Source organism: Danio rerio, chromosome 3 (assembly GCF_049306965.1).
Source record: "Danio rerio strain Tuebingen ecotype United States chromosome 3, GRCz12tu, whole genome shotgun sequence".
Taxonomy (NCBI): domain Eukaryota; kingdom Metazoa; phylum Chordata; class Actinopteri; order Cypriniformes; family Danionidae; genus Danio; species Danio rerio.
In genome coordinates, this window is record NC_133178.1 from 33,997,501 (window position 1) to 34,012,051 (window position 14,551).

Sequence of the window (14,551 nt, forward strand, 5' to 3'; positions counted from 1 at the left end):
AGCAACTTTGTTAAAGTCATGCAAATCATAAAGCATGTAAGTTTATTTTGTTTTTATTTATTTATATATTTTTTTGTTTTGTTTTGATTTGTTTTGTTTTGTTTTGGCTTAGTTCCTTGTTTATCAGTGGTCGACACAGCAGAATAAACGTCAAACTATTCCGGCATATTTTTTACACAGTGGATGGCCACTGCAACCAAATTTTATTTTATTCTATTTTCATTCATTCATTTTCCATTCGGCTTAGTCACTTTATTAATACGGGGTCCCCACAGCGGAATGAACCACCAACTTATCTAGCACATGTTTTATGCAGCGGACTCCCTTCCAGCTGCAACCCATCTCTGGGAAACATCCATACACATTCATTCATATTCATAAACTACGGACAATTTAGCCTACCCAATTCATATTACCACATGTCTTTGGACTGTAGGGGAAACCGTACCACCCGGAGGAAACCCACGCGAACACAGTGAGAACATGCATGCAAAGAACATGCAAACTCCACACAGAAACGTCAACTGACCCAGTCAAGGCTCGAACCAGTGACCTTCTTGCTGTGAGGCGACAACTCTACCTACTGCGCCACTGCGTTTTATTTTAGTTTTTTTTTTATTTTGTTTTGGCTTGGTGCCTTATTTATCAGTGGTTGCCACAGCAGACTAAACCTTCAACTATTTCTGCAAATGTTTTGCACAGTGGATGCCCTTCCAGCTGCAACCCAGCACTGGAAATTATTATATTATTATTATTATTATTATTATTATTAATCTTTTTATTTATTTGTTTTTGCAGTAGTGCAAATGCTATCCAGTCACACACTTCAAAATGTTTTTAAATCCCCAACCGAATATTGTCATTTAATTTAATTTAATTTAATTTAATTTAATTTAATTTAATTTAATTTAATTTAATTTAATTTATTAATTTATTAATTCCTACATTTTTTTTTCCATTTTCCATTCCATACATTCCCATTGATGTGCAGCATATCTTCAATCAGGCAGCCCTATTCAAGTTCAGCAGCAGAAAACAAATATCCCCAAAACTACAAAACATTACTGAAAAACAAACAAACAAACAAACAAACAAACAAACAAACAAACAAACAAACAAACACACCAACAAAAAATCTAAACACGATACAAATTATAATCAGCTCTTAAATCATTACAATTATTCATAAAAACACAGACTTGTACTAATATCTACAAGTAATTGTACAATATTTACAAGTAAATGAGGGTACAGATTACACATATAATGAACCATGAATCTCTTATGGAGCACAGACAGTAAAAGCTGATCTATGGATAAAAAAGTGCTATGTTAATTAAAAGTGTTGGGTGATCTTGTATTATAGATACGACTACAACATGTCAGCGTGCTTTATATATATGTATTAATGTATCACATCACCTTCCATATTTGAAAAATCATCATTCTGTCATTCTCTTGCTCTTTCTAATTTCTCTGAATGTTATAAAGTCGCTCACACAAACTATAAAGCCTTTGGAGGTCTAGATGTGGAAAGAGGCAGAGTGAGGGGGGGGCACTGCAGCCATGACTCATCTCCACTCAAAAACACACACACACACATGCAGACACAGACATGCAGACACAGGGACTCACTCATGCACCCACACACATATGCATTCACACTCACTCATGCACCCACACACATTCACTCACCTATCCTCATATACACACAGACAGAGACATACACACAGCCTCCTAGCACATCAGTAGCAATAAAAGGAGGTGCAAACCCAACGTGCGTTCAGTGGTGGGTCTGTTGATTTTTGAACACGGGGACGGTCCGCTCACAGCGTTAAACAGGAAGCTGATTTTCTGCTATCTGTAAGCGCAGATGTTAGTCGAGCTAAATGTGAGACGGGGTATCATGCTGTCCCTCAGATGCCTGAAAGCTGTTTGGGGGAGACTCAAAGCGGCTGGATTCCTCTCCACACATGATCATAGTCAAGGTCGTCCCCGTTGAGAGTCAAACTGTAAGCGTATGAATGGTTTAAATGAGCTGAGGTAATTTCATGAAATGTGTCGATTTAGGTGTAGTTCCTATAGCGGGCAGCGGGAGCAGGGTTTAACATTTCTGTTGCTGCTCTCATCTGACTGTGTCTTATTTTCTGTCTGTCAAACTCATACATGCAGGTTTAAGCTGCTCAGTCAGGAAGAGGGCGAGTATTTCAATGTACCTGTCCCACCTGAGGGAGAAGAGGGCAACGAGGAACTCCGACAGAAGTTTGAGGTGAGCACTTGTGTGTTTGTTCACCAGCGTTTCTGTTGTGAGTTTACCTATGTTTTCATTCCTGCTTGAAGTCAAACCTTAAGGTCTAGAAGCAACATGTGTAGGAACCAACACAATTTATTGCATTTCATAAACAGATCTGTGTCTTGGCAACAGTTTGGCTTTGTTTTATATTTTTTGCTTGTTTGTTTCTTCCCATTTGAGCCCGTAAAGGCCTTTTTTTATTCATTCAATCATTTTCCTTCGGCTTATGCCGAGTTCAGACTGCATGCTTTTCAAAGTGGTCATGTCACAGATGTTTTCACACTGCATGACATTGTATGACTTTACAATTGGAAGAATCGCAGACAACTTTGTCCAAATCATGTTTCACAGCCCAAAACACATAGTATATCTTTTGTTTTGTTATCTACATGACGAGAAAGAAGCCTTTAATGGGTTAGAAAATGTACAAAATTGCTCACCTGGGTTTGAAGGGAATTAGCAATTTCTCCTCAACTTTCTTTTTTAACTTTCTGTATGAAACGTCAAACATACACGGTTCTCCTGTCAAACCTACACTAGTTTTTCCTCCATTTCTTGGGTCCAAATAAACCAAAAATTAGCTCTTTTAACTTCTCGCTCTACCTCCCGCTGGTTTGTAGGTACACACACACGTGAATGCAGCTCTCTCAGGTGATCGCCAATGTTATTTTTATTCAAAATTCATTTCACAAGGCATTATTTGAATCGTCGACAGCTCCAGATATTTAGCACGGCAAATATCTCACAGGCATCGGCGACTCATCGGCGATTCTCTCAGATCCCGTCTTTGATAGTTCATACTGTGTGATTGTCACTCACGTGCACGAGCGCCGATTTACCTGTGATTTCAGGCATTTGTCGCCAATTTCTCAATACATGTCGACGAGTCAAAATCAGGGCTAAATTCATGCAGTCTGAACTAGGCATTAGTCATCAGGGAGTCACCACAGTGGAATGAATCACCAACTATTCCAGTATATGTTTTATGCAGCGGATGCCCTTCCAGTCACAACCCATTATTCTAAAAAACCCATACACTCTCAAAATCAAACACACACACACACACACACTCAAATTCACACACACACTCATACACTACTGTCAATTTAGATCATGTACATTAGATCATCAATTTAGATCAATTTAGATGACACATTGGGAGAACATGCAATTGGTCGGTTTTATTATTGTTTTTGTTTGTTTTGTTTTTGCTAAAAATCCACCACAATTTCAGTTCAAATTTTTTTAGTTTTTCTTGTGACTGAGCCAGGAACATTTCTATTTGGTTTATTTTGTTTGCTTGGCATTATTATGTTTTTTGTTTGGTTTTTTAGTTGTTTCTTTTCTGTTTTTTTATGTTATGCGTTTATTATTATTATTATTATTATTATTATTATTATTATTATAAGGGTTCAACACTAAGGACATTTTCTACTGGCCAGACTTGGCCAGTGGTTCAGAATTTTACTTGCCCTGCCAAAATTTTCACTGGCCCCACCAAAATAATTAAATAATTAATTACTTAATTAAATAAATAAATAAATAAATATTTCTTAGCCACATATTTTAAATAATGTCAAAAATAATGTCTGTGAATCTAGAATTTAAATATTTTAAAAATGTTAAAATATTTTGCAGTAAAATATAGCAGTATGAAAATTGTGCAAGTATTTTATTGCAAAGCAAAAGATAGCATAATTTTTTTTTCGTCGTGTTGTACCCATGTAAATATCTGTTTTCACAGCGTTAGAAACATATGTTTTCTTTGAACTTTATAATTTGATGTTGCCGTATCTTCACTGTACTGGTTTTTGCCAGGTCGTGGAAAAAAATAACATGCTCACAACATCCAATCAGATAAAAGGAACCAAAAAGCAATATGGTGTTTACGACTTCACAGAAAAGGTAGCATTCAACGACTTAAAAGCACAAATTGTTTCTTGATTCTAAGACTGTATTTGCACGCAATTGACAAATAGTCGCAGACAAATAAAAAAGGCAGCATTGGCCTGATTGGGCCAGTAACGATTCTCTCTACTGTTCTGAACATCTCTCACGCTGGCCCCGGGCCATTGGATAGTCCTTATTGTTGAGCCCTGATTATTATTATTATTATTATAAATTTTATTATTATTATCATATATCATATCATATTATAATTATATCATAGAATTCCCCTAGTTTAGTCACTTACGGAGTGTTGAGGCCTTTTGTTTTGTTGTGTCTTGTCTTTTTTTTTTTTGCTTGGTTAAATATTTGTTTTTTGTTGGTCTTTTTTTCTTTTTCTTTATTTGTTTGGTTTGGTTTTTTTTGTCTTTTTTGTTCTTATAGCAAGAAATACTGTTTTAAAATTCTAAAGCATTTTATTTTTATTACATTGTAGTGTGTGTGTTATTTGTTTGTTATGTTGTCTATAATTACTGTCTTTATGGATGGGAGTGTTACTAAACATAATGGAGTCTAAGCGTAGTAGGAGAGAAGTTTCTCTCTTGCTATATTTAGTAGGGGTGTAATGGATCATAACCAACAGTTCAGAACGCACGTGACCCGTGGTTTAGTAACTTTTGAATTCGTAGGATCCAACATTTATAACAATTGCAGAGAGATTGCCTCCTGCGTCAGTTAAATCCTGTGTATGAAAACATTTTGGCTTCGCTGTGAAATATAAAGAAGACAGAAAAAGTTTTGGTACTTACCTAAATGCTTTCCTAGGTTATTAATTAAAGCTGTTTTCTGTCATTGTTTGTTTAGCTTGCATTAATGCATTTAGTGTAAAGCGCACATTTAAACATTAAAAAATTGTGATCTCAATTCAAACCCGCACAACATGAATGATAAATAATGCTGATTTGCATAAGTTTATTCATCCTTCGAAGCGCTGCATTCAAATCTGCATTTGATCAAGAGAGATTCAGTTTTTACACTTTCAGTTAGTTACAAACAGTTAAATGACACAGACGTTCTGGGAGAACAGTTTATAGTTCAGATATAAACAAACATTTAATTACATTGTGTAACCAATGGGTGGTGACAAACAGCCATCAAAATAATGTCATTAAATAGGTTTTCAAAACTGATCCACCTATAATGAAGCATGAAGTTTCATATGTGAATTCATTCATTCATTTTCTTGTCGGCTTAGTCCCTTTATTTATCCGGGGTCGCCACAGCGGAATGAACCGCCAACTTATCCAGCAAGTTTTTACGCAGCGGATGCCCTTCCAGCCACAACCCATCTCTGGGAAACATCCACACACACATTCACACACACACACACACACACACTCAAATACTACGGACAATTTAGCCTACCCAATTGACCTGTACTGTATGTCTTTGGACTGTGGGGGAAACCGGAGCACCCGGAGGAAACCCACGCGAAGGTAGGGAGAACATTGTGAAGTTTAAACATTCAAACTTCACACAGAAACGCCAACTGAGCCGAGGTTCGAACCCAGCGACCTTCTTGCTGTGAGGCGACAGCACTACCTACTGCGCCACTGCCTCGCCCATATGTGAATTGTTAAATCATAAATTGAAAATAAATATGATATGTTGTAAAAGATGTTATATTTCTATATTTTGCATTATCAGCAACAGTAGCAAAGATCATTTTTCATGTCGAATATATTCCTTTTTTTTTCAACTGGTTCTTTCTTGATTTTTTTTCTATTAAAGTTACTGGTTCTAAATTCTGTTTGATAAAATCAATCGTTTTTGCAGGAATATTTCTGTATAAATCAAAAGCACATGACATTTGTTCAATTTAATTCACCTTTATTTGTATAGCGCTTTTACAATGTAGATTGTGTCAAAACAGCTTCACATAAAATATCATAGTAAATTGAAACAGTGTTCTCCTTTTTTGCTGATCCGGAAAATGGTTAGATCCATGACTCAAAAACTGTAGTGTGATCCGAACGGTGAGATTTGTGATCTGTCACACCACTAATATTTAGACTTCATTCTGTTTAGTCAATGTAAAAGAAGAAAGTAATGAGAAAAGAATAAGGTTGTTCAGCTAGAAAAAAACAAACATATTTAAAAAAGTGATTATGAAGAATGTTTTCTTTATCAGGAATAACTTGTTTGAATCACGACTTGTAAAACTATGTAGAGTGTAAAAAAAAGAAGTACTGTTTGACCCACTGTTAATTTTATGTTGAATTTGAGTCTCTCAACTGTCTGTGAGCACTATGTTGGAAAGAGCGTGAGAGAGGTCTTTGTGCATGAAGCCTATATCACTCACTGAAAAAATCTGGCATAAATAACACATTGGCAAATCTCAACTTCCTCCTGAAGTAATCACACTCACATCAATCTGCATTCTGCTCCTCATGTCCTAATCTGAATGCAGAATAGAATTACCAGCAAGAAGCTCCTGATCTCTGTGCTATTTTCATCATCAATTGATATAGTGATGTTTTTAAAGTCCACTTTCCTCTGGTTTGTGATCGGAGAGCAAATAGTGCTTGGTAGTTCAGCTGTGTTTCACACTAAGTTGATAGGTGAAAATGGTCTCGACAGTCAGTTTGTGCCTTTTGGTGCGTGAATGTAATGTGGGTGACATGTATGTTGGGTACGTGTGTGTGTGTGTGTGTGTGTGTGTGTTTGAAGGGGCATGGACTGTGCAGGTCTCTGCATAATTCAGACGTCCCGCGAGCAAACCCAGCTGTGGACCTAGTGCATGATGGTATTATTTATGAACAGCCCAGTGCGAGGTTGTGCACTGTGTACATGTGTGTGTGTCTGAGCTGGCAGTTTTCCTACACTAGTGTGATGCATTATGCAAAATGTGAGAAATGGTCAATCTGTAGCTCATATGATGGGCTGGCAAGGCGCAAACCATGGAGGAAAAACCTCTGGACTCTTATTAACTCGTTAATTCTTTTTTTATATAATAGTATTATTTAAACAATTTTGACATTGCAGTTATAATAATAATAATAATTATTATTATTATTATTATTATTATTATTAATAATAATATTTTAAATATAATAATAATAATACTGCTAATATTATTAACAGTACTATAAAAAAGTTATACGATTGATAATGCAATGAAATAATGAACTGTAATTATTTCACTGTGTAATTTTACGTAGTTATAATAATAATATTAATAATAATAATAATAATAATATTATCAATTATTATTATTATTATTATTATTAAAGGTAGTATTAGTATCCGTAATAATAATAATAATAATAATTATTATTATTATTATTATTTTAACAATAATGTATATAGTAACTACAGGTTATAAGAATTTAATAAATGAAGACTCTTAATTTAGCTAGTGAATGGATACACTAATATAGTAATTAGGGCTATAAAATTTTGGGGAAAATATAATAGCGATTTTATGTTTATTTATTTATTTATTTTTTGTTGACGGATATTGCGATTTGATTTACAATTTTATTTTGTAGTGAAGCATCAGCTCAATAGTCTGTAAGTCGTGACAACAATTCTGCGACAGCTTTTAAAAATGACCTGTTTTTGTTCAGTGTCTGAACCAAAATATTCCCAAATTACAAATGCTGTTTTTTTATATTAATTTTTCCATTAATGCTTCTGAAGCAGCTGGTGCCGTTATCCCACTTGTCAGCGTTTACCTGTTTGTTTGTTTGTTTGTTTGTTTGTTTGTTTGTTTGTTTGTTTTTTATTGTGGGGGTAGTTCGATTACACAATTTTGATTGGGAAGAGCGAAAGTGTGCTCTCTCAATTGGCTAGAAAGGCTGTCACTCACAGCCGGTGTTCTGTCAATTTGTCCTACCTCGTCAGATTGTCCTACCTTTCATTCAAAAAAAAGTAGGTAGCACATTTTGATGACGCAATACGCTACCCATCAAATGTTGCAACCAGTGAAATTTTTAATGTACATCAGTGTGATATGAAGCTGGGGTTAGATAAGATAAAATATCAGAACACCTGGTGTCATGAATTTGCTCTGGGCAGGGAAATAAATAATATATATACGGTATATTTCATATTCCAGCCTCTTGCGATTTTAACTAATTGCAACATTTAAAGTTGCACGTCCCTAATAGTAGTTAATAAAACATTAATAACAAAAACTTTAAGATATTTCAAGCATTTTTAATAATAATAATAATTATTATAATAATAATAATATGCAATTTCATTGAATTATAATAAACATGTAATAAACAAACAATGCATAAACTATAAAATCATAATTAAAATATTTTTTCATGTTATACAACTATTTAATCATCATCATCATATTATAGCAACAAAATGATGAAAATATTGATGATAACTGTTATCTAAAATCTAAAATCTTAGTTTAAAGTTAAACTTGCATTAAAATCTGTTTTACTAAATGTATTAGCTGTGTATTTTTGCAATACAATCAGTGCAATTCAGATGAATATAGTAATTATAATATTTAGAAACTAAATGGGGTGCCTTGAATAAATGAACATTGAAGAACTTGAGTATTATATTGCATAATAATAATACTTTATTTTGATGGTGTCTTTAACACATTTTGTTGAATTTAAGTTCCATTGCATCTACATGCCAACGAATTCTCAATAGATTATAAGTAGACTGTTAGGTTGGGCTTGGGGTTAGTTGACATGTACTTGCAAAGTTCCTTATTGTCAGTTAAATGTCTGTTGAAGGTGCTGTATCAGCAGATATTAAGCAGACAGTCTACTAATATTCAAATAAGAAGTAATTGGCATGTAGTTGCAATGCAACTTTTACACTGTAAACAATTTTAACTTTAAATTCACAGTAAATCACTGCCTAATAATGGCATTACTTTCACAGTAAAATACTGTATGTAAAATCACAGCAGTATGAGGTTATTGACAGTAATTTTGTTATGATTACCAGCGATCGAGCGGCTGATTCATCTGTCTGAGTCTAATCAAAGGAGGGTAGTGTGTGTGTGGTGCCTGACGCACCTTGTAGTACATATGAAGGCAGGATTGTAGTCCATGTAAATGTGAATGTTCTCCAGCGATCTGCATCCGCTTGATTGCTGGTGATCATAACAAATTTACTGTGATTTTGTTACATTAAATTACTGTGAAATTACATCCATTCAGTGTAACTTCACATTGGATAGTAAAGTCCATTACTGTGATTTCACAGTATTATCTTGTAGAATATCTATACTTCATTATAAAACAGACTTTCCTCGGCTACTCATTCTGACATTTACCCTGACTTTGAAATCATTTGGGGTGTTTAACAGTGTTTGGTTTCATAAATCAATTAATTTTGTTCCAGTTTATTATGTTTTTGGCTAAGAACAAAAATATGCTCATTAAAAATTATTTCATATTTCCATGTTACCTTATAAAAATAAATAAAGGTGCAGTGCACCCAAAAATTAAGCTAATTAAATGTACTATGACATTCATGTTGTTTCAAAACAGAATGATTTTCTTTCACGTTATTTTTAAAGATGGAACCAAATTGTTTTTGGAACTGCAAAAACATTCTGTTATTTCTAAATATTAAAAAAGTGCCAATATTAGCATAACAGTTAATTTGTATTAATCTATGATAAATGAAATAAAGAGTTTGAATTTCTATAACTAACATGTAAAAGATATAGTCCTTTTTACAGTAATTTTCTGTAATTATGCTACCCGCCTTAATTTCACAACAAAATTATGAATGCAACACATTACTGTAAAAATTTAAAGTTAAATCCTGTGAGGTGATATTAATGTAATTTTCTGTGAAAAATTACAGTTACGTTGTGAAAATCTGGATTTTCTTTTACAGTGTTGTCAAAAATGTGCAATAGGGACCATCAAATAGCAATAATAATACAATAATAATAATAATTATAATAATAATAACAACAATAATAATAATGGATCTTGAAAGGCAGCACAATGTAGTCCTCAATGCTTTAAAGCTCTGACTCTGTTGGCAGCTCACTGGCTTTGGAGCAATTCTCGAAGATTAGCATCACATCTGGTGTCTTGTTCAGATCTCAGCTCTTCGATTGTTACTGGCTGGGTATGAATGACCCTGCATTCCCAGCAAGTGTTTGTGAAGGGAAGATGCAGGCTGTATTTGAAGGATGTAGAAAAGGCTAGCGAGTCCATTGCTCTCGATGAGGTCTGTGTGGTCAGAGTAGATGAAAGACTGGCCTGTTGGTGCTCATATTGAGCTCATTAAAGGGGACATATTATGCAAATTCCGCTTTTATAAGGTGCTTGAACACAGATGTATTTCCCTGAGTGAGCAGCAGCAGTTCTCCATTTCTGTTTACTCGCTGTTAACAGCTGGACGTTTACAGTGTCTGCCAAAAAACATTATAAATGCTGTTGTTGGAGGTGCCAATGAACATAAGAGTCTCTATAGACTCCTGACATCAGTGTTAACCAGGGCATTGTGGCGAAATTTCATTTGTGAATGAAATGTAACAAAGAATGTCAGTAAAGCACCACATATTTGGCCAAAATCAATGAGTGTCAGTCTAAAGAATGGGTCACTATCACCATTTCAACTTCCTGGATAAGTATATCATATTTTGAGAATGTTTCCAAATGCATGATGGCCGAGAGCTTAACACACTGCCATTTAAGAAAGCACATGCAATTACAAAAAAATCCCCAGCAAATTAAGAAAAAACTCAAAAACTTGACTGACCCGGCTATTTCAGCTATTTTTAACAAGGCTAAAAATATACAAAAGACAAGGGAATTGTGTAATTAATATGTTAAACTAAACAAAAAAAACTTGTCAATGTAATTCAGAAATGCAGGTTTATTGTGCACTCTATTGTCAAGTATATTTGTAAATATGGGAGATATATACTAATAGTTTAATGTTTACATGCAAAGGCCTGAATATAGGTACAGGGCTGTTCAGATAGTGCGTCTTTTGCATGCGCAAGTTCTTGTGCATGTAAATAGGGAGTGACGCTCATGCATTATTCTAAGTGCACGTAGATAAAAACATCTCGACTTATCCAAATTCTTCAAGTGCACAGTGAGTCATGTGACTAGAACTAACAAATCAGCTTCATGCTTGGTCTTGAATATACACAATTGAATAGACTAGAGTAGACTAAGAGTAAGAGTAGACTAATTACCTAAATGCATATGCAGCGCAAGCAAACATTACAATGTTATTTAGTTTATATAAAGGAAACTTGTATCAGAGCTGCAGCAGTGGTTCGCAAATGCAAAGCATGTTGAAAATGGTGAAGGAAGTACCGCGCCACAGGATTTTAGATGCTACATGTCAACAGCCCCTTATTCTTATCAATGTAAGTCTATGAGTTTAACACTAGAACTAAAGGGGCATTCATTTAATGTTTTAAAATTTAGCAATTTACTTACTTTGTTTTTAATTAAAATCCATATAACTATAAGACCGTGGCTTTTTCTAAATGTGTGTAAAAAATAATTCTAACATACTGTAGTTATATTATTCAAATTATGAAGTAAGAGTTCTGAGTATTTTTAGCGTGTTTCAGTGTCTTCTACATTTCCCCTTGACTTTAAATATGTGTGCCTCTGTGGCCTAGCAACTTTCTGGTAACAGAAATATAGCTTTATGATTGTAAAACAACTTTAGTTCATAACTTTTGCATGTCTTTTAAAAATGCATCATCATATTTACTGCAGTGAGCTCACCTGCTTGCAGGACAAAGTGATGTGTGCACCTTTTGGGGAGGTCTAGTAACTCATTCACAATTATAGGCTATATTACAAAACAGGTCTGTATTTTAAGGGGAATGAACTCATAAAATATGATGCCAGGCATTTGAAGTTAAAGTCTAAAATAATAGAAGTTTCATATGTAAATAAGAAATGACAAAACTTCAATTCTGTACTAAATGGTCAGAATGACCTATGTGGCTGTCTTAATAGTATTCTGGTACAGTAGTTTCAGTGTTAGTCAGCTTATCAAGAAATACACTAACCATTTAGAAATATCCTGTTTCAGTCTAGAAGTTTCAGCTTTTCAACCTTTACTCTTCATCATTGGGCTCTATTTCTACGATCTTGTCTAAAGTGCAGGGCGCAAAAGCATTAAGGGCGTGTCTGAATCTACTTTTGCTATTTTAAGGATGGAAAATATGCTCTGTGCCCTTGCGCATGGTCTAACAGGGTTGTGCTTTATTCTTTTAATGAGTTATGGGTGTGCATAACGTGCAATAAACCAATCAGAGTCACATCTCCCATTCCATTTTAGAGTCAGTTGTGTTGCGCCGTGATGCGTTTGCTATGTACATGGTGGACTTTGTAAGTGGAAAAATGAACGCTTCACTAGCGAGAAAATAGTCTGCAGTGAGGATAAAGTACAAGATTCCTCTATTCAGCCTCTTCACTTTCTCTTTACTTTTTTCTTTCATGGAATAAGGAAACGATGTTGCATGAACTCCACTGAAGACATCCATTAGCCTACACATATGATTTTTATTTGTTAAGCGCAAAGATTGTTTTCAAAACTATTTTTAAATTCACTTCTAATTTACAGCAAACAAATAAATGAACAATAATAATGAACTGTGGTTAAAAAACTGAGTTATATCCAAACAAATGTCCTATTCTTATGCCTCATATGGTCCATAACCCAACAGATGGACAAATCTAAACTTGTTTTTAGTAAAACAAATATAAATATGCATATAGTAAATAATACTACTACTAATAATAAAATTTTACTAAAGCAAACTGTCATGCACAAACTGAAAAAAACCCTTCGAGATGAAGAAGGCACGGAGGCAGTAGTTTTTATATTTCTGTAGAAATTAATCATTTTTGTAACATTTTAATCCTTTAGTTTTTTCATTTGTAAAGCTTTTAGATAGTCTATTTTGCAGTCTATTTTTGCTCCTCAAAATAGCAGCGTGTTAACAAAGTGCCTCAATACACCTTCATTCTAGACGGCCACATCTATGAGTCCACAAAGTGGTGCAAATGGTTTTACTATTTAACCAACGTGGCTCAAAATGGGAAAATTAGGGTTACGCTGGTCTAAAAATAGCAACAAATCGCACCAAACACGTCTTGCACCTTACTGTGCCAGGTGTATAGGGCCCATTGTCTGACATGGTATGAAAATGTAAGGCTGCATGTTACCCTCTTATGGAAAATAACAGCACATGCATTTAAAGAGAAATAGATTGTTTTTTATTGACATATAGACATTTCGTCACCTTAGAATTATAATTATAATCTATCTGACATTTTTGTCAAAATTGAGTTTTTGTCATATTCTTATTAAACTTATTTACATAATACAATGTTTTTTATAAGTTGTTTACATTTGAAGATTTTTTTATTTAAAAAAAAAACACGTTATACACATACTGTCTGCTATATGGAATGCAAAAACTTTAAAGCTCAAGATCTCAAAATCACTCAGAATGCAGATAGAACCTTATAATTCCAAGGTGTTGATTTGCTGACATCTTTCAAACAGGGTATTTGATCGGTGAGGTATTTTGAGCTGAAATTTCACAGACACATTCTGGGTCTACTAGAGATTTATTTGGGAACTTATAAAAAGGGGCGTAATATGTCTCCTTTAAGGCCGAATCTGTTTCCGTCTTTAACTGCCAATGGCTTTACTTGTATGCACAGACTGACCAGCAAAAACTCCCTCAAGATCGACATCAGTCACTCGCGTTCCTGTTCCTGTTCATGTAGGAGCAGAACACACACTTCACATGATGCTCAGAGCTGCAGCTTCACATCAGCTTCTGTTCCTGCGTCGTGAGTTATAGCCAGATTTGGCTCAGCATGAAAACAGAGAAAGGGGAAATGACTCATTATCTCACATTCATTTTGGATCAACTCCTGTTTTATATGGATACCAACGTCTCAATGGGCTCGACTTGCCCACGGGTCAATGACGTGACACTGTTTTGTATTTTTTAATCAGAATCCATCGCATTACTCAAAAATGAAATGTTACATAAACGGTTTAAAACTGCTCTTGCAAAGCTGAACACTGCTTAAAGGAATATTTTGTAAAAAAAAAAAAAAAAAAAGATAATTTGCTGTTAATTTGTCAGGCCATCTAAAATCCAAGTGACTTTTTTTTTCTACAGCATTAAAGATGTGTTTTTTTACCTGCTTAATATTTACTAATGAGTTCAGACCACATGATTTTAGCCCCAATTTTGACAGGTTTTGAGAAATCACAGACAAATGCCTGAAATCGCAGGCAAATCAGTGCTCGTTCACATGAGTAGCAATCACACAGTGTGAACTGTCAAAGACGCGATCTGAAAGA

General features: G+C 34.5%; 1 protein-coding gene across 2 annotated transcripts in view; it reads left to right on the top strand.

Moving 5' to 3' along the window:
• The window catches only part of prkcbb (protein kinase C, beta b), a 261,820-nt gene that overhangs the window by 135,220 nt on the left and 112,049 nt on the right, over positions 1–14,551 (top strand). For both annotated transcript variants that reach the window (NM_200978.1, XM_005164005.6), the window contains 1 exon segment: positions 2,173–2,269. In NM_200978.1, coding sequence (NP_957272.1) covers positions 2,173–2,269 — 97 coding nt within the window.